Consider the following 26660-nt stretch of genomic DNA (forward strand, 5'->3'; position numbering starts at 1 on the left):
CTCCTGAAATATTACACACCTTGTTCTCGGGATGATTTTGGTTGGTTGACAACTTGTATCATATTCTTAGTTCATATTTATTCAGAAATATTGAAGATTCAAATAGCTTCACAAACCCAGTTTTAAATTCAGACAGGTTCATAAACTCTTTTTGTTAAAGCAGCACTGTATTTCAAGTTAACCAAAATGTTTCAATCGTTTATATTTTTAATACTTTGGTTTAATCAGCACTGCCCAGTGCTTTCTTATGCAATTCAAAAACTGTCATTATTAACAAAAGTATTTGAAGAAAATCAGTACTTATAATTAAATTATAAAAATATAAATTGAATTATTTACATATATTTTTATTACTATTTTCCTCTTTTAAATTTTTTAGATACTTTCTGAACTCTTGAACATTATTTTTTTTCTAACACTGTAAATCCATTATTACCATATATTTTAATTGCAGCTTAGTCCAATGGCTCAAACACAGCAGAAAAGAATACTGTGAATTATGTAAACACAGATTTGCTTTCACACCAAGTAAGTATATGAAATTAATATATACTATGTGTACATGAAGTAGTTATTCTAAGGTTTATGTTTCTTGTAAGGAATTATTTAGTCAGATTATAAAATTCAGATAATGGCTTCCAAGAAGTGAAATTACACAAGTGTTGTTGGCTTTATTTCAACCCTTGGAATAAATGGTGTTATGGGGTAACTTGAACAGACCAGATCCAAAGTAATCATGATTTATTTACTCAATTCATGGTTTATTTGCTCCTAGTTTTACGAGTCTTCTGATGATATCCTAACCATCTAAGCAGTTGTAAAGGACTAATTTGCCTGTGGAAATGTCTTTTTTATGTATCTGTATGTGTATACTTGTGTGTGTGTGTTGTTCTAGATTTCTATATGTTTCTATATGTTTTGCTTTCTTAATGATGTACAAATGTTATCTATTTCATGGGCTTTATGTGATGATATGCCTCTCTTAGGTTTTGAGGGGCCTTTATGGCATACATGTTTTTTCTATAAAGATCTAAGAAGCTGTTTATGCTGTTTTTTTAAAAGATACAGATCTTTATGTAGATTTTTATGTTTAGCGTTTGTGTAGTTTTCAGAGAATTACTACATGTAATTCTCGACTTACGACCACAATTGAGCCCAACATTTCTGTTGTTAACTGAGGCATTTGTTAAGTGAATTTTGCCCCATTCTACGACCTTTCTTGCCACAATTGTCAAGTGAATCACTGCAGTTGATAAGTTAGTAACCCAGTTGTTAAGTGAATCTGGCTTCCCCATTGACTTTGCTTGCCAAAAGGTTACATGATCTTGGGATACAGCAATGGTCATGAATATGAATCAATTGCCAAGCATCTGAATTTTGACCACATGGTCATGGGGATGCTACAAAGGTCATAATCGTTGAAAACTGTCATAAGTTACATTTTTCAGTGCCACTGTAACTTTGAATGGTCACTGTTTTAAGTCGAGGACTACCTGTATTGTTATGTGCCTCTAAGGAAGATGGTCTAAAATTTAAGACAACCCCAAATTAAAGTTTAGGTTAATGTTTAGACTAATCACCAAGGCCATTTGCCTTTTCACTGCAATGTTTATTTCAATGATTTTAGCCAATCTTTTGTGATCTTAGCAGTGAATCCTAGATAGTTGTGTAGAAAAATAGTCTACTTATAAGGTAAATATGATAATTACTCTTGGGAAATGGGTATTCTATTTTGCTCTGTTGTGGCAACTGTATGTTTTAGTGTGGTTTGATGCTACATTTAGGTTCTTAAATAAGTCAAAGTTAAACAAAATAAATACTATCTGATTTACATGCAATTAGGCCACAAACTTTTCTTTCTTGTTTCTTGAACTCAAAGTTGCCCAACTGGTTTTCTTATGGCTGATTTATTATTCTAACCTATAAATTGGTTAAAGCTTACAAGACTGATTTGTCTGGTCAGAAACCCATCCCTCCTATTTTGAGTCAGTGGAAGGGCCATATTCTGTGATGACATGTTTGTTTAATGCTGTAGGTCCATGTTTAGTCTTGTATCTCTCTATAGGGCTGTGAAAGATTTCTGTTTGAAATTTTGGAGAACTGTTATTCATTGTTAACAATGCTGAATTCTGTGTATTATCAAAGTAGTTTTTAACTTTGCTTATATTACCCATAACTGGATGACCTCCATTGAGGGAGCAAGTGTCCCAGATAGACTATACAGGTAGTGTTCGATTTACAACAGTTTGTTTAGTGACTCTTCAAAATTACAATGGCATTAAAAAAAGTGCCATGACTGTTTTTCACACTTACGACTGTTGCAGTATCCCCATGGTCATGTGACCACCTTTTGCGACCTCCTGATAAGCAAAGTCAATGGGGAAGCCAGATTAATTTAACAACTGTGTTACAAACTTAACAACTGCAGTGATTCTCTTAACAACTGTGTCCAGAAAGGTTAGTAAAATGGGGCAAAGCTCACTTAACAAATGTTTTATTTAGCAACTAGGCTCAATTGTGGTTGTAAATGGAGGGCTACCTGCACAAATACTTTTGGGTGTATACAGACAGAAAAAACTTGTTTATAAAATATAAGGCAATAATTATCAGAGTATTACCAATTTGGAATAAAAACAGGGAAAGAGTTGGTCCAGACATATTTCTTGCTTCATTATGAATTTTTGTTTGAAGAGGAAAGCATAAAGAAGTTCACTCAATAGAACGACCTGGTTGCCTCCAGTTCTCTGGGATCAGTTGATGCTGAACTTTGCAACCGGTGCAACCCAGAATTTCTGAGTAGAAGCAATCCCAGCCTCAGCTTTCAGAGTAGCTGGGTTAATTATAGAGCAGTGCTTCTTAAACTACTTGACCACTATTTTTTAAACTAAAAACCACTATTATACAAAATGCCAAAGTTGACTATTAATAAGACAAAATAAAATGTTTTGAGACTTTCTCCTTGCAGTGGTAAAAATCATCTGACATGTATTCAATATCTTCAAATAAACACTGATATTTTAAAAGAACTACTTACAAAAGGACAATGAATTAAAAAACTTATAACGCAAAATTCAGAGCATTTGTTGGCGCTTATTTATAAATTGTTGGTGAGATATGACTCAAATTGAACTAAGTAAAAATTAAAATAGGTGAAGAATTATATAGAAAAAATGATATGTAACAATGGGAATTTCAGTGGAAAAAACAAAATTCACTGTATATTGTGCTTAGGGAAAACTAGCGTAGGTTTTCTTATCATTGGTATATTATTACATTATTAATTGCTAAAATAGTTCATTCTCTGCATATTGTTGGAAGTGTAATGAGCAGGTTGGATCATTTCCATATTTTGTGGCAATGTTGTAAATAATTTGGAAAATATTTTATACATAATGCTGCTCCATGTCCAAAATAAGTTTGTATTTCAAAAGTAAACCTGATATAGAATTTAAATTATGTTGGAAACCAATTTTGGGTTATAGATCTATGGACAGATTTAGTTGGAGTTACATCCAAAATGTGGATTTCTCTTAACATAAATTATTTGTTTGAATAGAAACTACTGTTATTCTTAATCTTACATGTTTTATACTGTACTAACTATTGCTTTTACTTTCATTTATATTTTTTTAAATGATGCAGTATATTCACTTACTTAAAACTAGTGAAATATTAGAAATGTTAACCTAATTCTTATAATGCTGATACATTCCATAGTCAGTTGATTTTTTCTTTTTTGCTCCCCTCTTTCTCCATTTCTTTATTTGCATTTTTTCCTTTTCCTTTTTCTGTATAAAAATATAGTAATATAAATACTTAATTCTGTAATTCACTTAATGGTCCAATTTAGTATAGAGAACTTTCTGATGTGATTTTCTCCCCATTAATTTTAGTCATTCTTTATTTTTGTCATATACATTATTAAGAGCAGTTCTGTTATGTGTTAGTTCTATTAAAACAATATAAGTTTCATGGTTTGCTCCTTTTCTTAAAGTTTATTCTCCAGATATGCCTTCTCGGCTGCCAATCCAAGACATATTTGCAGGATTGGTTACAAGTATTGGCACAGCAATACGATACTGGTTTCACTATACTCTTGTGGCCTTTGCATGGTTAGGAGTTGTACCTCTTACAGCATGTAAGTATGTAATACAATATACCTAGGCAATACAAGGCAGTAGGAAAAACATATTTTCAATTGGCTCTTAGGAAGTGAATTTATCAGCAGAATCAGACCATATATTACAGAAAAGGCAATTGCTAGAGTTGCATACACAATTCTTCAAAGATTAATCTATACAGCCTCAAGCTTTACTAGTGTTTGCACAAAGAATAGGGTTACACTTATATGGGTTAAGCTGCCTTCTAAAGCATTCCAGAATATTAGGTTTACTCTGGTTTTTTGGTAGTCATGCTAAAAATCATAAATAGTGGTAGAAAGACTACTTTTTATTTTATCTATATTTTAAGTTCTTTATCCCAACTTTATTATTTTTTAAAAAATAACTCAAGATGGCGAACATATCTAATACTTCTTCCTCCTATTTTCCCCACAACCAACCTTGTAAGATGAGATGGGCTGAAAGAGAATGACTGTCTCAAAGTTACCCAGCTGGTTTTCATGCCTAAGGCATGATTAGAACTCAGGGTTTCTGGTTTCTAACCGGGTGCCTTAACCACTAGACCAAACTAAGAAAGCAGCATATTGTGATGCCAATCTTAGTTTTTATGTTTTGATTTATCTATCTTTATATAGAGCAGCTTAATCTTCTGTAAACTAGTTATATGAATGTTTAGTTTTTGTATACTATGTGTTGTCCCAGAAACTTCAGTGCCAATTTTCTATTGTTAATTGGGTAATAAAAAACCTAAAGGCATTGTTACTAGGTGGATAGTCAGACATGATTCATATTTCCTTAAGTATCTAAGTATTCAGTTTTGGAACATGGCATAAATATAACTCAATCCAAATTTAAAGGGTGAAGATTGCTGTCTGGGGAAGCATATGTCTTGCTCTTTTTAGCTTGAATTGGTTCATTTCCTCAGATACGCTGTGAGATTTGCCATTGTTAGTATTGGTTAAGATAACCATGAAGAAGCTGCCAAATATACTCTTTATCAGTTATATTATGATAACATTCAAGATATTCACCAGGAATTTTATTTACTTTGTCTGCTCTTTAGGCCGTATCTACAAGTGCTTGTTTACTGGCTCTGTGAGCTCACTACTGACGCTGCCATTAGATATGTTATCAACGTAAGTATTAACAAAAAAGGTTTTTTTCTCATCTCTGTTTCTAAATTATAGGTCACTCTATTCTTTAATGGACTGTTATCTCATTTGTAAATGCTAGTATCCCCTTGTGTAATTCAGCATAAAATTGTTGCTAGACATTCATGAAATGTACACTATGAAATTTCACTATTAGATTTGTATTATTAGTAGAAAAGTGTATGAATATAGTATTTCTTTAGTTTGATAAAAGCATATTGGGCTTCTTTACCTGCAAATGCAGCAGAATTCTTCAGTTCTAAAACTATATAGCCCCCCCACACATAAAACCCAGTTAATTAATATTGAATATCAATCTAATTTTAATCATACTTTAATATATTTCCATTATTAATAACCCACATTAATAAACTGTGGCAGAATATCAGACCATTATTTTAAATTGTAAATAAAGAGTCAGACTTTAAACATTAAGCTGGATGTTAAAAATCACTTAAGTTTAGTCTAAAATGTTTTTAAAAGGAAATATTATTTAAAAAATGCTGGAGTCCAATAATATGGAAGTACCTGCAATAATTTGTGGTCTTAATTCCAATTTTATACTGTATGCATGCACTATTTGTCAGACAGGAAGTATAAATATGAATTATTATAAAGTAATAATTATTACTTTAATACTATTATAATATTTTATAATTTTACATTCTACTGTTGTAAGCGGTCCAGAGTAGGCCCACAGTGAGATGGGCAACAAATAAATTTAATAATGAATAAATAATTATTTGTTGAAAATTAATGACTAAGGAGTTCTTATTTTAATTGGTATGATATAACCATAATTAGCATGGTTATTAATATAAAATAAAGTAAAATTCTGGAGGGAAACTTGCTGATGTCTTTTATGCAATGGCGGACTGATTTGCAAGGAAATGGATAGAATAGATTGAAGCTGAAATAGCTACAAGCTACCAAAATATGTTTTTTTTGCCTTATGGGTGCTTGAAAGTAGAGTCAACCAACAGCAGTGATTTCCACTAACAGTTATGTCAACTGTTGTATAATGTGTTGGATATCTCTTCAACAGGGAGAATTTATTGGCAGACTGTTTGCAAGGTTGTTTTGTTGTGACATGCACACTCTGTGCGTTTATCAGCCTCGTATGGTTACGTGAACAAATCGTCCATGGAGGTGCACCACAGTGGCTAGAACAGAATCAGCAGCAAGCCATTAATGGTGTTGGGCAACAGAATGAGGTAACATGCTGTTTACTTTATGCGCAGTAACTTTCAGTTTGAATTTTTTTTTTTTGATGCATGTAAACCTTTTCTCTCTCTTTTTCTGTCTTTAAACAATTGGAAGTGTTTATAAAACATGTTGCATCCCTTCATATAAACTGTTGCATAAAACATTTTTTTCTTAGCACAAGTTTTATGACTTGAGCTTAATCCAAAGAGTGGTATGTTTATACCATTGATGCTTATGCTTATCAGATGTCATAGAATGGCTATATTTAACCATATTACTAAATCATGGTTTAGCATTATAAGAATGAGCTTCACTAAGCAGTTTTATGAACTACCTACTTCTGCTGTTGAGAAAACAACTTCAGACTTGTTTTACATTATTTTGAAATAACAAGAGTTTATGAATAAATGCACATTTACTTTTAAAATAAATTTAAAATATTTACATATCTTTTCATCATGTAATAATTCACATCACTCTACAGGATTAAAATATATTTTGACTGTGACTAATGACCTATGCAGATTAATCTAGGTATCTAAATGAAGAACTGGTTGTTTAGTGCCATCTTACCAGGAACACTCCCAAATGGTATCCATTGTTCCTAAAACAAAAGAACATCTATTTTCCTGGAATCACTAGTTCTTGTGAGATTTCATAAATATTTAAAAATAATTTTAATTTGCTCTGGCATATGCATCATTATACAAGCGCATGCAGTGGTATTGAATCCTTGAAATGTTGACAACTAAATAGAAGTTATGGTATAACCACCAAGGCCTCTAATATCTGAAAAGATATTTTTCAGATTTCCTAGATTTACTTTTTTAGATTAACCTTGGCATAAAATTGGTAGCTAATGCAGTTTTTCTATTAGGTGTACCATAGAACAAGCTTGCAGCTACGTGGTATACTATCCATAACTTTCAGATGATTTACAGAGTTCATTATGATATCAAGTGTTGAGGCTTCTAATTCATGGCTGAAGTGATCAACCATCTTTCTTCAGCTAACAATACTTCTTCAATCTTATTAGAAGATTCAAATTACTTGTCATGATCTAGACCAGGGGTGTCCTACCTTGGCAACTTTAAGACTTGTGGACTTCAACTCCCAGAATTCCTCAGCCAGGAGTTGAAGTCCACAAGTCTTAAAGTTGCCAAGGTTGGACACCCCTGATCTAGACACTGACTTAAATATTCATATCCCTTTCCAATTCTGGTATAACAGATAAAAAGCTGGTGTCACTGACACTGTAATGAAATCTTGTTCCAGTCTGCTGATGACTCTTCCTATTGACTTCATATAGTTACTGAATGACATTTATTGTAGTCTGGTGCGGGTTTTTTTCATCCCGCACCTAATGGGCCGCTCATGGGGTAGGCCTTACAACGCCGAGAAGGAAAAATGACATGAGCCAGGTTCCTTGGAATGAATGAGCAAGTGAGCGAGCCCAGAACAGTTTGGGGCCTGCTCTTTTATTAACAAGAAGTAATAAGAACAGTTACATTGTTTGCTAATCAGGGCCAATAATCTCCTTCCACATACTGGCCCATACGGAGGACCAATCATCTCCTTCCACATACTGGCATAACCTGGTGCATCATGGTTTTTTTTGATCACCCTATACTGAGCACGTGCTGAGTTGCTGGATTTCCTTGTTCCTGGTTCATGACCTACCTTCTGTGTCATGTGGCAGTTAGGCAGTCACTAATAAGGAAGCAGAATGGTTCCAGCATCTCCTCTGTTTTTATTTGTTTTTAGGAGCTATCCTGCTCACTGTCACTGAACAGTGGCGGAACCTTATCATGGAGCTCCAAACATGCCAGAGGGAAGGATGCTTTCTCAGGGGAAGGAGGTTTCTTACCATAGCTCTGGTCCGGGCGTGTATCAGACTCGTCCTCAGTTTTGGACTGATAAGCCAATAGTGACAGTTGTTCGTCCTTAGCACCAGAGCGCATGTTTACAAGCATATTGATATCAGTATCTATAGCAGCTAAGCGTTTTTTGACAAATTTTAGTAGGCGAGTGCCTACACAGGGTCCAATGGTACAAAGTAATATGAGTAATATTATAGGTCCAATTAGGGCAGAGAGAAGCGTAGTAAGCCAAGGAGACCATGAGAATAGTCCCTGGTACCAAGCATATTGCGAGGACCTTTCAAGCTCTCTTTCTTTTAACCTTTTATCAAGCTCTTTCATAGAGTCTAGAACAATTCCAGAGCTATCCGCATAAAAACAACATTCTTCTTTAAGTGCTGCACATAATCCCCCTTGTTTTAAATATAGGAGATCTAAGCCTCGTCTATTTTGTATTACTACCTCGGATAAGGATGTGAGAGAGTTCTGCAAGGCTACAATTGAGGTTTCTATGCGCCTGAGGTCTTCATCAATGGTGGCACTGAGTTGATAAAGTTGATTCTGGTTAACTGCTAGTGCTGCAATGCCGGTAGAGGCACCCATAGCACCAAGACCCAAGAGGACTGATAATGTTAGAGCAGTGACAATCTCTCTTTTCGCTTTTAAATGATATTGATGAGGCTCTAAGATAGAAATGAAATCATCAGAGGTATACACATCTATTTTTGGAAGCAATTGTACTTGAATGCAAAATGAATTACTTTTAACTAGCTCATCTCCATGAACACAGGCCGTGAGACCGGTAGAACAGGCCCAAAGGGAATTGTTACCAGGAATAAAATATTGACCTTTAAGGTGCAGAGTGATGTTAGCACCACTGACCGTGGAAAAGACCTGAGTGTAGCCTGCAGCGATCGGATTTCTGGATTGTGGGAGATATAAATCACAGAGATATTTACCAGTAGTAGCATTGGCATAATATTGAGAATAGTTTTGAGGAATGTTACCAAGACAACATCCCTGACCAATGACTGATGTAATAGTGAGAGAGCTATTTCTCCATCGGCATGAGGAATCATTAGTAGCGTTGACAATGGGCTCAATTGAGCCAATCGCTTCATAAAATGGAGGGATAGAGGAAACACACAGCCAACATTGGGAAGAAGGGGTAGAGTTAGTAGAATTCAAAGCTTGGTAGGAGGAGGAGAGCAATCCTAGCAAAGGGTGCTGTTGATTGGTTAGTGGCTGAAGAAAAGAAGACTGAATCTGATCAGCATTTGGTCCTAAGGGAGGGGAGGGCAGGAGAGAAACATAACGCTGGATATAAAAACATTGCCATAATGATAACCGGGCCATGAAGCATGCATACGACCCCCATTTAACCCCAGTGTCCCATTTTTACTACTTTTCCCTGCATTTGTAAAGGTGATTGTGACGGGGTTGCACCGATTCCATGGTTGGGCAGCATACTTGTGGCATGATGGATAATGGCCGGTAGTACGGCGGATTATGATCAAGTCATTTTTGTAGGGGGGTGACCATGACATTTGTCCAGTAGAGACACAAGACCAACTCTTGCAAAAACAGTCCGCCACCCCTCCGCACATATAGATGTGAGCAGGAATGGAGTCATGTCCAGGGCATACATAAAAGGGAGTATTCTGGACCCATTGAGGATTTGGAGTAAGAGATCCAGTCTCTTCCCTGTATGCCGTTTGTCCCAGGATCATTTCAGCCAGGTCGAAGTGGAGGGAAGGAAAATAAGAGTCCAATCGAGTGTAGTTAGAAGTGGAGTTTAGAATCTGTCCATAAGTATCTTTAATAGTCCAGGTGATGTTGAAGGAGCGATGAGCAAGTTGAGGGTCCTTAGAGCGACGATGTCGAGCAGGTGCGGGTATTGACGGAAACTGAGGAACCATAGAGGCATGCAGGAAACAGCCACGGGCATACAGCGACGGTGTAGGAGCAGTTGTGCAGCGGTGTAACGTCAGCGGTGGGCAGGAGGAAAGTTGGAAGCGAAACTGGTTGCAGATGTGGCAGATCAAGGAGAGTCGATGAGACAGCCACTGACGGAAGTTGGCAGGTGGATCCCACAGGATGGAGTCATCACAATAGCCGTGCAGCGAGATGGAGATGGCAGGCATTTGTTGAGGTAGGGTGGACCAAAGAGAAAAGAAAGGGGAAATGGGAGGATAGTGGAAGGAGTAAGGGGTGTAGAGTTGAGCGGATATGGAAAATTGGATTTGAGTGCCGTTAGGCAAGGTGGAAAAGGCAAGGCAGGAATAGGATCCTGTTGTAGATGGGTGAGAAAGGATGTGAAGGTCAAGAAAACAATATCGGAAATTAGAATAGCGCTGTTCCCGTGTGTAGGGAGAAGGAAAGACGGGCTTTTGTTTAAAAAGCAAGCGATGGGGCAGCCATGAGGGGGACGCGGCAGTTTATAATGAAAAATTATCTCAGCTTTGAATGGGGCAAACATGACCGCGGGAGAGACAGAAAGTGAAGTGAGCACAGGTTGAAAGAAGAAAAGGAATAATATGAAGGGTAAAATGCTATGAGGAGCCATGGTAGGGTCGTACTTTAGAGGCTCCTTGAAAGAAGGTGTGATGTTGGGGGCTGTTGGCCCTGTGTGTGTAAGGGGATAGTCCTCATAATTTGGAGGTGGCAAGGCATCCCCAGGACAATTTTGAGATGAGAATTTATGATGGACCATTAAACATTCCATAACATGTCTCCAGGCTGTTAAAATGCCAATTGGAGCTCGGGGACTGGTATGGAGATATTCGCCAATTTTAGTCCAAGTGCTAATTTTAAGGGAACCCTTTTCGGGGTAGGTGGGACAATGGAGCCAAATATATTGTAGCAGATCAATTATCTGCTGTTTTTTAACAAGGGATGTGGGCTTCCCTGAGGCTTTTAATAATTTGGAAGAGGATTCGGTTAATTCTCTCAATTCCTTCAGATGCTCCGTCTGTTGTTGAGAGAATTTTCCGCCCATACTTACGGAGTCGTGGTCATGTTTCAGGCCAGACGAATGCGCAGCTCCCTTCAAGCGAGTAAGGATGAGCGGTCCGAGACGCACCCTGGAGTGGATCACGTCGGGGTCACCAGAATGCGGGTTTTTTCATCCCGCACCTAATGGGCCGCTCATGGGGTAGGCCTTACAACGCCGAGAAGGAAAAATGACATGAGCCAGGTTCCTTGGAATGAATGAGCAAGTGAGCGAGCCCAGAACAGTTTGGGGCCTGCTCTTTTATTAACAAGAAGTAATAAGAACAGTTACATTGTTTGCTAATCAGGGCCAATAATCTCCTTCCACATACTGGCCCATACGGAGGACCAATCATCTCCTTCCACATACTGGCATAACCTGGTGCATCATGGGTTTTTTTGATCACCCTATACTGAGCACGTGCTGAGTTGCTGGATTTCCTTGTTCCTGGTTCATGACCTACCTTCTGTGTCATGTGGCAGTTAGGCAGTCACTAATAAGGAAGCAGAATGGTTCCAGCAGTCTGGACCTACCATCTGGGCCATTCCACCAGCAGTTAAAACACCCACAGTGAACAGATTGAGAGTAAATAATCGGTCATAAAGTTTTAAGCATCTTGTCCATATCGTTAACCTACAATTGAATGTCCCACTTGAATTGGTTTGAAATTTGGCATCCAACTTTTGTTTCATTCATGAAACTATCCTAGCAGGCTCAGACATTTTCTGAATAGATGTTATCTGTCTCAGTCATACAAAATAGTTTTGCTATATGGGTATTTGAAGATGCAACAGAAGAAGCAAAAAATATTCTTATTGGGAAGCAAAATATGCTGTTGTACTGTTCTCATACATAATCAGATGCTCTCATACACATTCATTTTTCTTAATAGTGGCTTCTCAACCATATATTTTCCAGCCATTGTTCAGCATGTTTTATCATCTGCTCTTTTGCTGCATATTACAATGCCTTTGATTGGAAAACACATACAGAAGAAAAGATGTCAGTGGCTTTTGTTGTTATTCTCACAGCATGACTAAAGCCTTAATCACCGATGTTAGCTATGGAAAATCTCCAGTCCATCTCAGAAATTCATTGGTTTCCATAAATCTTTCCATAAATAATGGGCAACTATTTTAAGTGACCCCTTACTTCTGCAGAAGGACAGTTGCTGTAAATTTCTAACCTGGCAGAGAACTTATAAAATCCATCATTATCGTGGCACTTTCCCTTTCCCATTCCTCCAACCTCTGTTGATACTAAGTAGAGTATCAACAGGTATCAACAGATACTTAAAGATGTTCAACAGTAGAGTATCAACAAATACGTAGAGTATTAACAAATACTTAAGTGGTCTAAGAACTCAGTTTCCCTTGATCCATGTAGACATAATTGAACATACTTCTAGAACTGCTAAGAGGAGAGCTTTGAAATAGGTTCTGGAAAAGGCCTATCATGATTTAAAATAAGGGAGAGAATATAAATATATTTATGGAAAGAGCTCTGAAATCCTCTAGCTCAGTGGTCCCCAACCTTTTTGTACCAGGGACCGGTTTCAAGCAGAAACATTTTTCAAGGACCGGGGGAGAGAATCCGAGTTTGGTAGTTTGCTTGCAGACGTTTCATTACCTGACTAGGTAACATCTGATGTTGTTACCTAGTCGGGTAATAAAACGTCTGCCAGCAAACTCACCAAGTTCAGGAGCGCCCGGCCCTGCCTCCCTCAGCCCCATCCCTCAGGTGTCTCCCTCCCTCCCTCCCTCAGGTGTCTGCCTCGTTCCTCTCTCAGTCACTCTATCGCTCCTACAGCAGCCCAGGAAGAAACTGCTTCAAAGAAGCCGGGGGTGGGGTGGCTTTTCCTGTCGCCACAGCTTCCCCGGCGCCCGTTCACCCCACCCGCCCGCCCGCCGCTCGCGGTTCAATCCACAGTGCTCCGTTCTGCCTGCCTGCCTGCCTGCCTTCTTCGTTTCGGAGCAGCTTCGGCTGATAAAAAGAGGCGAATAGTTATTATTCTCAGCGGCTGCTCCCAAACAACCAGACAGGCAGGCAGGCAGGCAGAACGAGCACTGTGGATTGAACCGCGAGCGAGCGGGCTGGCGTGAAGTGGGGGTGGAAACGGGCGCTCGGGAAGCTGCGGCGACAGGAAAAGCCACTCCCCCGCTTCTTTGAAGCAGTTTCTTCCTAGGCTGGTGGAGGAGCGAGAAAGCGACTGAGAGAGCTGAGCCAGAGAGCAGGACAGGCTTCGGTTGCTCCTCCTCCCTTCTTTCATTTGTGTCCTTGATCCCCGATCCCAGCAGCATTCACCGAAGGCGAAGAAAGCCGCCATTTTTTTAATTTTTTTTTTTCTTTGCGGCCCGGTAAAGAGTGCTCCACGGCCCGGTACCGGTCCGCGGCCCGGTGGTTGGGGACCCCTGCTCTAGCTGCTGCAAAGTAGCTAAGTATACACTACTAGACCAAAAATACTGGATTTTTTCCCCGTTTACAATAATTTACTAGTCAACCAAAGACACAGCCTAGTTTATATCCTCACCCTAGTTATATCTGTCATTTCAAATATACATATTTGTTCTATTTCCAAAACACTTAGTTCTCAGCTCTCACATAAGGACATCTGGCAGATTTTAAGAGGAATTTCACCTTAATGTACCAAATAGAAAACCAGCCAAATCATAGATTATGAAGTTGGCTTGTTTCATTTATCATAGATTACAGATGGCTTGTTTCAATTTTCACAGATTACAACCTTAATAGCTTGCAAATGTAAGGACTTCAATTCCCAGAATTCTTTAAGCAGCATGATCATTGCTGAAAATTGTACAAATTGAAGTTACATATTTGGAAGTTGCCAAGATGGAGATTTTGGTTTTCCATACTTTTAAAATATTATGCATATGAAATTAAGACTCCCTCCCAATGTATTCTAATGTCATATAACAGTGATGTGAAGGAAGAGGCTTTCTGTCTTATAAACTTTCAAGATTTCAAACAGTTAGTTTGGTGATATATGAAAACACATCTACTGTATAGTCCAGAATAATTTCTACATCCGAAGCTTGGATACTCAACCTTTATCAAATTACGGTTGTTTCCTTCTTTAGGTCTCACTTTAGCATATTGTTTTGTAGGGAAACCATCTACTTAAAACTTGTCAGGAACTTTTTGATATACTGTATATTCATGTAAATATTATATAGTTTACATGAATATACTCATATTATAGAAGGGAGATTTGGAGTTACATCCTCTTCCTAGTACAATTAATGGGCTATAGCAGGGGTGTCAAACTCACATTGTCACGGCGGTACCACATGACGTATTGGGACTTTTCCCCCTTCGCTGAACTGGGCAGGGGCGGGGCCAGCACATGATGCATCCGGCCCGCGGGCCATGAATTTGACACCCCTGGGCTATAGGGAACTCTTTCCTGCAACCTACACTTAGCTGATTGGTAGGTTGCATGGAACATGACACCAATATATGCAAAATAAAGGGGGACCTACTTTTAGGAACTACTAATCTAGGAACTACTTTTGATGTTATAGATTGAGCCGTAGAATAGCTCTGTGCTAAAGTGTTAAGAATCTCCCTATAGCAACATTTGTTTTTCCCACAAGTACAGGATCTTTTTTTTTTTCCAGGTCAACTGAGTATTGATCCATTGGCTGCAGCAGGAATTAACGCATTGATTTGTTGCCTGAGTCTGACCTTATGGGCTGAGAGAGAGTGACTAGTGCAACGTCACTCAACTGGCTTTTAAACTTAGGGCAGAACTAGAATTTGTAGTCTCCTGGTTTCTAGCCTGGTGCCTTAACCATTAGACCAAATCAGCTCCCAGCTTGGTCTGGAGTATTAAGAATCTTTCTATAGCAACAAGACCTTGTTAAAAAGAAGTTTTGTTTTTTTTCTACATTTGCTCTTTAAAATATTTGAACAATTTTCATTGATAAACCATAGCACATCATCTTAGTTAAACTGAAATTTTGTTGATTTTTCTGCGTTCAGGCTCAGGGTGTAGGAAATGCTGGTGCTGAAAATGCTATACTTGATCAGCCTGTGGATCAGCCTGCTGAGAATGTAGTTGTAGGTGAAAACCCAGAGATTCTAGAAGAACAGCCAGATGAAGAAGAAGAAGACAATGAAGATGAAGAAGATGTTGTAGTTGAAGATGCAGCAGATGCAAACAACGGAGGACAAGGTATACCGATTACTTTTTAACAACTATATATTGTGGCCCATTTATTTCAAGGCTTACTTTCTAGGAAAAAAAATAATAATTTCAAAGATTACTTAACTATTCTTTAGTTTTTCTTCAGATCATATGTATTATAAAAAAGTGTTATTATTATTATTCAGATCATATAATATTAGTAAACACAATTAACATATTTTAAAAGCATCACTTTGTGCATTTTTGCACAGTATTACGATAACAATACCGCAAGTATATTGAAGTTTCAGACTTCTCTGATAATTGAGTAAATAATTATTCTATTGAATTCTGGTAAACAGCTGATTATATCTGCCTAAACATTGAAAAGAGGGTGTACTCACTTTTGTTGCCAGCAGTTTAGACATTAATGGCTGTGTGTTGCGTTATTTTGAGGGGACAGCACATTTACACTGTTATACAAGCTGTATACTCACTACTTTACATTGTAGCCAAGTGTCATTTCTTCAATGTTGTCACATGAAAAGATATACTTAAATATTTACAAAATGTGAGGGTGTGTACTCACTTCTGTGAGATACTGTATGTATATATATTTCCTTTAACAATATTTTGATATCTCTGTAGATGACATGAATTGGAATGCATTGGAATGGGATCGAGCAGCAGAAGAACTTACATGGGAGAGAGTGAGTATGGCCTATACATTCAGAAATACTTTTTTCCCTGTAGTCATGGAACAGCTTGAAAAGTTTAATCTGCTTGGCATTGAGGATGGTTTTCTATGCTGCATCCTATTTGTCAGCTTCATCTTCCAATTTATATTGACCAAACTATATATTACAATCGATACAAAATAACCAATAATAATAAAGAGTTCCCCCACCCCTTTAGTAGAAAAAAACAGCAGTTTGGGGAAGACAGAAGACTGAGAATATTGTTGGTAAAAAGGGCATATTTAAAAGAGAAAATATACTGTGTGAAAACTCCTGAAACAATTTAGAGTATGAAAATTGTAAAATGTAACTTTTTAAAAAAATGTAAAAAGTATCCTTTTCCCTTTTGCTATTTCTTTAATTCTTGAAGCTGCTTTTCCAGTTGAAAATATTAATAGATATGCATTTCTGTGGTGCTTTGTAAAAATATTAGATTCATGAAAACAAACTTTTATTATGGTCAGAGACCAGCATATATTGGCTGCACATATTGTACTAATTCATAGTGTTCGATCCATTAGCATAATATATGAACTTGGCTATTTTGATTTATAAACCATAATTAATGGTTGAGCACAGTGTATCAACCTACCTGGTATGTCTCTTTTAACCCACTTTAACTTTTGCACCTTTCCAATAAGTTGAGAACAGGTTGGGAAATAGCAGTTGTTTAAAACTTAGAAGCCTCTTGAATGCTATAGGCTATGTTAATGTTCAAAATCATTTCTTGTTTATAGATGCTTGGACTTGATGGATCCCTAGTTTTTTTGGTAAGTGAATTGTAATGGTCATTGTTATTACTGCCATTTGGATCTAGCAAGTAGAATCCAAATATGTTAAATCTTTGAATAAAGTGTCAGCTAAATACACCACATACTTTTTAGAAATGCCAAGCTTTTTTTTTTTAAATTTCTTAATAGTTTGTGTGACATATTTACTGCACAGGTAGTGATTACTTGACATGTATAATACCCATTACTTCAGGGGTGGGACGCAACCAGTGTAACTGCCGGTTCAGTGATTTACGATTTGCTGTGCACATGTGTGAATCATTGTCAGTTTGCTGCCTGGACAGCTGAGCAGCACTGCGTGTGGGTGCGCAGCGGTTAAAAAAGCACTTTTTTCCTGTTTTTTCAACCACAGCTGTGCCGCGCAAAGCAGCTGAGGTTGAAAAAGCAGGAAATAAAGGTCAGGTAAGAGCCCGGGCAGGTGGGTGAGCCAAAACAGCAGCAGACATAGAACCGGTTCTATGTCTGCTGCTCTTCAGAGCTACCAGTTCTACAGAGCCGGACAGAACCAGTAGAATCCCACCCCTGCATTACTTCATGAACAGCACTGGTTTCTAATATATTTCTAGGTGCACTTTACCTTTAAAGCCCTTCATGGCTTGGGACCAAGTTTCCTGGGAGACCATCTTCTCTCAGTTGTTTCTACCAGTCCAATCTGGTCCAGCAGGATGGTCATACTCTGGGTTATGTCAGCCAAAGAATATTGGCTGGTGAGGACCAGGAGGTATGCCTTCTTTGCTTATTGCCTGCCCTCTGGAACATTCTCCCTCCAGCTATTAGGAGGGCCCCATCTCTGTCAGCCTTTTGGAAGGCCTTGAAGACCATCTTATATGCCCAGATCTGGGGTCCCAAGTGTGTGAAAGGGTCCATTTCCAGACTATGCTAACATATATGGATTATAATAATTCTTGATATGTATTGTTTCTTTTTGTATGGTGATTGCAACTGTTTTAATTAATTTTATGATAGTTTGCCACTTGTTTGAGATGGGCAACCATACAATTTGAACAAATAAATACAGTGCATTGATCTTTTTCATGATGTTGTGAATGTGCAGCCTCCAAATAAAATTTTTATTGCAAAAAACCCTACATTGTATTGTAGAAAAATTAGAAAACAAATTAGTAGCAGAATGTTAAGAACACAATATAAGATAATATTGCTTATCAGTTAGTTTTGTATGATTACTTTTCATTTTTCCTCACCTCTTCAGGAACATGTGTTTTGGGTGGTATCATTAAACACACTATTCATACTTGTCTTTGGTAAGTTGTTGCATTTTCAATTATTTCAGAATAATTTTTCATATGCTACAAATTATGCTAGAGCTGCATGAATTTTAAATACTAATTATGTGATTTTGTTAAAAAAGAAATAGCTTTTTTATGTTCCTCAAAGGAAATTAACTCCATAATGGGCCTGCGTGCAATTTAGTGACTGCATAATTATAATTTTACATATAGCATCAAATTGTGTTTTTTTTTGACCCATGAATGTGCTCATACTATTACTTGTTGCATCTGTTTTTATTCTAATACATGCCAATTATAATCCATGCAAACTGAAACCATAGAAAAATAATTTTGCTATGGAAACTAATCATTTTGAGACTATTTTTTTAACAAATTCTATAAAATCCAGACAGTGTTAATCAAATTTTGCTTTATTAAATAATTGTATTTGCACCCAAATATAATTGGTCCACGCAGAGACTTTGGCTTATGGCTCTTGTTGGCTAGAAGAGACTGATAGCTTTCATTTCTGCTTTTAATTCATCTAGTTTCTGAATTGAAAACTGTGATTAATTGTAATTATGGTCAGCTTAATTCTGAAGTTGACTTGTTTTAAACCAATTACAGCTAATCATGGCCAGAATCTAAATAACAAAAGAAGACATAGGCTGAAAAGATTTTTGCACTAAATTGCTTCATTTAATTTGCACTAAATCATTATTTGGCATAACATGGGCCATGTTTATATAGCAAATTTACAAATTCAGTTATTTACATCTATTTGTTATCTAATGGTTAGTTTTTTAAGATGTATATTTATCAAAAAAGAGCCATCTGTCACCAATTTCTTTCTCTCCTAGCATTTTGCCCCTATCACATTGGACACTTCTCTATAGTTGGGCTTGGCTTTGAAGAATATGTAAGTGATTCTGTTAATCCCACAGAAGTTTTACTTATGAACTGAATCATACTTCTTTCCTACTGGTTTCCCATGTTTCCTGGAGTAAAGGAAGGGTGCTTTTTATCCGGTGTGTTGAGTTTTCATAAGAAATCCAAGCACAACCTTCACCAAAAACATAGGGAAAAATGTATCTGATTCCTTTAGCTTTCCTTTCTGCAAAATTTGTAATATAGGTGAGAAGGTACCCAGTTTTTCTCATAATAGAAGTTTTTTAGACAAAATTTTCTGTCCCCATGTTCAGCAGAAGCATACAAGATAAGGAAATAAGTTATTCCTTTTTTAAAAGCAAATAATCCTCTTAAACCTATATTACCTGCATATTCCAGGAATTTTGGGAAAGGGAATATTAAGTGGTAACCACAAACTACAGTATGGCTAGTGGAAGGACATTTCTACCTGATAAAAATCTTTCACTGAACTACTTTGGTGGGAGGGTGATTATGATTATTGGTGGTGAATCAAAAGAATATTTGATTGGGATTTTCAATCCAGTTTACCCTCTGCCGTAAGTGTTCAGTGAATGATTTTGGGACAATCATTCTCTTTAAGCCCAGCCCACCTCACAGGTTTGTTGTGGAAGGAAAATAGGAAGGGAATACTATGTGTGCCTAGTTTAGTTTCTCTACAAAAAGGACTGGATATAAATTTAGTATCTGTTTATAACTGTTTGATTAACCTTACATAGTTAAGCCATTGTGTAGCGTTCAGTCAGCTAAAATAATAACTATCAGCATTATTAGTGTTAAAATTTATGTTATAATTAAAATCTTTTTAGGAATGAAATACACATGTAATAGAAAATCTGATGATTGATTTATACTGTACCATAGTATGTGCAGTGTTTTATAGGTCGTCTTACGAAAGTAGTCTGATGTATACATGTTGTGTGTTTATGGTTTTTAGGTTCAAGCTTCTCACTTCGAAGGCCTAATCACAACCATCGTTGGCTATGTGCTGCTGGCAGTCTCATTAATTGTCAGTCATGTATCCTTTTAAATACTTGTATAAATCTCAACATTTGAACATTGGTTGGTTACTCTACTAGCAGATTTTGCTTTATCTCTTTTGGTGTACAAAAGACCAATTAATTGTATTCCATTCTTAGATTATTAGGACGGGTTCAGAATGCCCTGTTGACTGAAATGATTTCCTATAAATTAACACTGACATCTATAAAGTAATATTACACTATGAAATTATACCTATTTCTTTGACCATATTGTATAGGGTGTGGCAGCGCTTGTAAAATTTCAGAGATCACGTCGCTTGCTTGGTGTGTGCTATATAGTTGTCAAGGTAAGACAGTCTTAAAAAACAGATATTTACTATAATTGAATCTGTAAGCAGAAAGTTATAAAATATGAATTTAGTTAATATTCAGTACTTGTGAATATGCAAGCAACTATCTGACTTTTTTTTTTACAGGTGTCCTTGTTGGTGGTGGTAGAAATAGGTGTTTTTCCTCTTATCTGTGGCTGGTGGCTGGACATTTGTTCGCTGGTAAGACTAGCATTTTGGGGGAAACCATTACTTTTATTTTATTTTGCAGTGATGATTTTGTTTGAGAGAAGTTATACAGCTAGTCCTCAACTTACAACGGTTCATTTAGTGACAGTTCAAAGTTACAACAGCACTGAAAAAGTGACTCATGACTATTTTTCACGCTTAAAACTATTGCAGCATCCCCATGGTCACATGATCAAAATTCAGGTGCTTGGCAACTGGTTCATATTTATGATGGTTGCAGTGTTCCAGCATCATGTGATCATCTTTTGTGACCTTCTGACAAGCAAAGTCAATGAGGAAGCCAGATTCACTTAACAACCTTGTTACTAGCTTAACAACTGCAGTGATTCACTTAACCACTGTGGCAAAAAAGACAAAATGTCTCAATAACATAAATTTTGGGCTCCATTGTGGTCATAAGTCAAGGACTACCTGTATTTATAAATTAAAATAGGAAAATTGAAGAGGTTATATTTTTAAACTGGAACTTAATTTTTAGATTTTGTTCAGCTGTTAGATATTGAAGATGGTTTAGAAAAGATGGGATTACAAATTGTAAATAAAATTAAATCTTTAGGAATTTGGTTAAGAACTAGAACATTAAATCTGCGATAGGATAACTATACTAAATTACTGAAACAGATTGAAAAGGACTTGGAAAATTGGAATAAGATGCAAATTTCATTATTAGGAGAATAGCAACAATCAAAATGAATGTTCTACCTAAGATACTATATTTGTTTCAAACAATTCTGATATTACTGCTCAAATTTTTTTTTCAAAGAATTAGATAAAATTGTGATGGAATTTATCTGGACAAAGAAAAAAGCAAGGATAAAAAAACTTATTTACAAGATAATAAAAGCAGGGGTGGATTCGGACTACCTGTCTGGAAGACATATTATAGAGCAGCGGCATTAGTGTGGATAAAAGATTAGATTGATTTAAGGAATAATAGGATTTTACAATTGGAGGGACATGACTTACAGCTAGGTTGGCATGCATTTTTATGGAACCCGAATAGTAAAAATAATCTATATTTTACTAGGCATGCATTTCAAAAGTCTTTAATTAAAATTTGGACTGATATAAGAAGGAATCATTATACCAAAATCCCGAGGTGGTTTTCAACGATAGAGGCGATGTTTCATTTAAATACGATGGATATATGTAAAAAATTTAAATATTGCCAAATATTAGATGGTGAGGGAAGAATTAAAACGAAACAGGAACTAGAAACACAAGAGATAGTTATTGATAATTGGTCATATTTTCAAGTAAAACTGAGATATAACAAAGACATAAAGGAATATGGAGTTGAGGTAAAAGACACACATTGAGATAAAATACCTTTAAACCCTGAGAAAAGTTTGATTTCTAAATTATATAATTATTTATTAGAACATGAAATGGCCGAGAAAATTGTGAAAGGTCCTATGTTAGCTTGGGGAAATTTTTTTGGTTATAGTATCGATCTGGATGCCTGGGAAAAAATCTGGAAGAAAAACCTGACACTAACCTAATCAGTAGCACATAAGGAGAATCTATACAAAATGATGTATAGATGGCACCTGGCACCCTCTAGATTGGCCAAAATATTTCTGACAGCCAACCCTTGCTGTTGGAAATGTAAAGGGAAATTTGGTACATATTTTCATTCATGGTGGACTTGTCCTGAGATAAAGAAATATTGGTTAAAAATAAAAGCTTGGATAGAAGAAATCATAAGAGTGTGGGCTGGAGTGGAAACCGGAATTATTTTTGTTGGGAATGATCAAAGGGGATTACCCCGCTAAAGTAAAATATCTGACCATCCATTTATTAACTGTGGCACGTATTTCACTAGCACAATATTGGAAGAACCCAAATGTACCACCGATTACATGTTGCTATTCAGGAAACATATGAGTGTGCCCAATTGGAGAGGCTTACGCTTAAAATCAATGGGAAGGAGGATACAGATTACTACCGGATATGGGATAAATGGTATAAGTGGGTAGATAATAAAGGGAAACACGCAAATGAACCTAAGATACAATTTATATTCAGCTGTTCAGATTAAATGTATAAAAACAAAGGTTTTAAACCTTCTTTTCTCTGTTACTACTATTACTATTATTATTAGCCATTTATAATATTTCCTTGTTTACTAGTTAAACAACATGAATGTATTTGTAATTGAAGAGTAGTTATAAACCAACGTGAAAATAGAGTATATTGTGAATTATTTAGTGCTTAGGATGTGATAATGAATGAAGATGTGACCAGTACTAGCCAATACTGATTTTTAGGACTTATCAAATCGATAACAAATGTAAAGAATTATGTGTTATTCACATATTATTGTTTCTGTATTTTTGAATTTGTACGTTTTTAAATTTGTAAATAAAATTGTTTTTTAATTTTTAAAAAAAAGATATTGAAGATGGTTTATTACTATAGATTTATTTTTCACATACAATGAAATGCTGCACTTTTCTTTGAAAAATAATTGATAATCATTCAGTGTCATAATGGAGTTTCTACAGGTGTTTTCTTATTATGAGAACATGTGAAAGGTTTGTGGTTTTTTTTCATTGTAAAGCTCTTAGTCGCTCCCAGATTCAAAGGCAGAAAAATATCATTGCTATCTTTTTCATAGGAAATGTTTGATGCTACTTTGAAGGATAGAGAATTAAGCTTTCAGTCTGCCCCTGGCACTACAATGTTCCTACATTGGCTAGTTGGAATGGTATATGTCTTCTATTTTGCATCCTTCATCCTCCTCCTGAGAGAAGTAAGTATTGAAAATACATTAAAAACCCGGATGTTAAATGATAAAAGTTTTCCTCATTGTGTCTTTTTAAAAAATCTATTGGGTGTTCAAATTAATTTATTTAAAAAAATTAAAAAATGTATAGAGGACAACTGTATTATTTCATCAACAAACAATCTGAGTAAGCTTTCTTGCAAGAATATATTGGAATCAGGAATAATCAGGCTAAATACTATGCAGATTTAATTATGTAAACCATTAGTATCACGTTCAGTTGAACATTTTCCCCAGTCAGTTTATGTTAGATGAGTAAAGCAAGAAAATCCCAGCCTGCAGTTTTACACTATGAAAAGAAAGGGCACAAAAGAAAAGGGGAGGAGAATTGGGGTGTGGGGGAACCAAGCTCAGAGATAAATTTTTGAATTGCCAGCTGGAATGGAAGAAGTTCGTAGAGCTCTAAACTAAATAGGATTAGTGGTTCAGTGGAGCTAGCAGATTCTGTATATGTATCAGATTTGTATTTCTTTATATTTCAATTCTGTATTTTTAAAAATATGTAAATCACAGGTCTTTATACAGTGCTTCAGAGCGAGATGCAGTAATAGTTGTATTTTTATTTCATATGCACATATATTTTCATGGGCTACATTAGACATTAAAAAAATCATAACGCAGTATAAAATACACATAATACCTGCATGTATGATTTTCTTCAAATGTCTTTTAACTCGGGTACTATCCTAATTTAAATTGGAATTGGGTACTGTAGCTGAAAAGAATAGATTTTTCCAACATCATATTACCCTAAAAAAATAATTTTAAGGTCCCTTTTAAATATTGGATCAAACTCTGAATGTTGAATAGGTTTGGGAGATAGTCAAGTTAATAGTATCAAGTAAGAAAATTCCTTTTATAATCAATTGCCCATCATTTTGAAGCTGCCTCAGGAAAAAACACATTGAAAACTCTCAAGGATATGAGAGAAAACATACCACTTTGTTGTCATGATTCTTTTCCTGCCCAATTAAATGTAAATGAACAGTGATGTAAATCAGGTAGATATTTAATCTGGTAAGAAATGCAAAAGCTTTGGGTCAATGACATTTGATAAATATTTCATTAGTTACTGCTATTGCCATAGCTTAGAATTTTAAGACAGCAAGAGATTTATTTAAAATTATAATTACCAGGTAACCAGCACTTGGGTGGTTAGTTTTATTATAAGATGTCACTAGCCTTGATTGAAGTGTCTGATTTTTTTGCCATCATGCCGTTGATGAAAGTCTGGAACCTTTGAAATAGCTTGCTAGCTTGCTTTCATTGTCAGCACTCACTATGATAATTGCAAAACACTGCACAGTGAATATCATACATTTTTAAACAATGTTTTGTTCAGATTCCCGCTCCATTGTTGTAAGACTTCTCCAAATTGTCAAAATTCTGCTAGGATTTGTTACATTGATTTCTAAAATATTTTTTGCCAATCAACAAAATACACTAAACCCCACATCTGCAGCATCATTGTTAAAATAAATACAATAAAAAAGAATATATGTAGCTGAGGATTGAACTGAGGAGTCCTTGGTGCTCTCTGAGCTTGGTTGTTTGCTTGCAGATGTTTTGTTCCCCAACTAGTGCTAGCGAGTGTGGATTTACTCCCTGTTTATGTACAATACGTTGCCCTGCCAGTGTTAGTGGGAATGTAGTTTTCTCCTTGGTTGGTTTTTTGATTAAGTTATTGTTTCTGTTTGATTATTTGTGTGGTGTTAATCCCTGCTTATCTGGATATTGGTTGCTGGAGAGAGTTAGAATTAGCTAAAAGCTAAATCCAAAAGTGCTAGGGAATTCTTGAAAACTTGATATCCAGACCAACCATGCACACAGAGCTGAGTTTAAAGTAGTTTACTTTGTAGTACAAGCAAATTAACAGTGGCACACAAAACAGGCCTGTGTGCAGTTGGACACACACTAGTTCACAGAAATGCAAGAGCTTGATTGTGAAGAAGTCCAAAGTTAGAGCAGCAAAAGAGTAGCATGATAAGATCGGGATCCAAACTTTAGTGTTCTTGGGTTGGCCCAAGATCTGAGAACCAGAAGTCCAGGATATATGGGCTACAAGACATGAGCACACAGAATCTAGGTTGGATAGATGGTTCTCATTGAAGAGCTGCCAGGTAATGGTTACCTTCTATGGGGCTCTTGCCTTGTTATGAAGCAACTCTTTCAGCTTTCTGAAGTTTGTCACTCATTCAGAGACTGTATGTCTGCACAGGATTGGATACACAACACCTGCCACAACTGCTCCAGATATTTCCTAGTGGAGTCAGCTTCAGCTGTTTGAGTGCTTCCCAACTCCTGAAGATGACATTCAACCAGCAGGCTTTTCACATCAGAATCACCTGACACTCTTTCCTAAAACATTGTATCTTTGCTTAGAAGCAAAACCAGCTCATTTGTTTTCAACAGATTGGGGGGTTGGTATAAATTACAGTATATTGAAAATTAATATGGAGCATTGCAGATTTCTGCAATATTAAATTATTAAAAAAATAATTTCAAAACATTGAAGTATTTAATTTTTCTTTTCAGGTACTAAGACCTGGTGTGCTCTGGTTTCTGAGGAATTTAAATGATCCAGACTTTAATCCAGTTCAAGAAATGATTCACTTGCCAATTTATAGACATCTCAGGAGGTTTATTTTGTCAGTGGTAAAGTTACATTTAGTTTCTTTGTAGTGTTAATTTTCTTATTGTAACAAATAATTGTGCAGCCATATTCTTTTTATAGTTAAATGTTTTTCCCCTACATTCAACATGTCAACTAACAAACTATAATTACTCTCAGATTTTAATGAACTTTTGTCACATTGAATCTACAGGAAATTTAAACCATAAATAATGGTTTATACATTTGTGTTTATTACTCTCTTTTTTAATATTCTAAGGAAAAGTGTTCTAAATCACCAGCAGTCTGGTTTATTTTTGTGTCTTATGCTAATAGAACTTGACAAATCTGTCATAGATAATTTAGTTTTTTTCTATATAATCCATATCTGAAGGTTATTTAACAATGTACACTACATTGAGTTATTTTTTGTTTTTTTATATAAGTAGTCTCACATTAACAGTAACTTTTTTAATTAAAGGAACCTGAAAATGTGATTTCAAGGTCAAAATAGTTATAGTTGAACTCTCTTACTAGTTC

General features: G+C 36.1%; 1 protein-coding gene across 1 annotated transcript in view; it reads left to right on the plus strand.

Annotated features, from left to right (window-relative positions):
• The window catches only part of MARCHF6 (membrane associated ring-CH-type finger 6), a 56117-nt gene that overhangs the window by 12220 nt on the left and 17237 nt on the right, over positions 1-26660 (plus strand). Inside the window, exons 3-16 of the mRNA XM_026673417.2 lie at positions 455-528; positions 3995-4138; positions 5185-5257; positions 6318-6486; positions 15332-15524; positions 16125-16186; positions 16951-16983; positions 18215-18266; positions 19094-19152; positions 20098-20178; positions 20422-20490; positions 20620-20694; positions 23342-23476; positions 26045-26164. Of these exons, the coding sequence (XP_026529202.1) occupies positions 455-528; positions 3995-4138; positions 5185-5257; positions 6318-6486; positions 15332-15524; positions 16125-16186; positions 16951-16983; positions 18215-18266; positions 19094-19152; positions 20098-20178; positions 20422-20490; positions 20620-20694; positions 23342-23476; positions 26045-26164 (1339 nt within the window). The remainder of the gene's footprint in view (positions 1-454; positions 529-3994; positions 4139-5184; positions 5258-6317; positions 6487-15331; positions 15525-16124; positions 16187-16950; positions 16984-18214; positions 18267-19093; positions 19153-20097; positions 20179-20421; positions 20491-20619; positions 20695-23341; positions 23477-26044; positions 26165-26660) is intronic.

Source organism: Notechis scutatus, chromosome 3 (assembly GCF_049901735.1).
Source record: "Notechis scutatus isolate UNSWTSFEM ecotype Mainland chromosome 3, rNotScu1.2, whole genome shotgun sequence".
Taxonomy (NCBI): Eukaryota; Metazoa; Chordata; class Lepidosauria; order Squamata; family Elapidae; genus Notechis; species Notechis scutatus.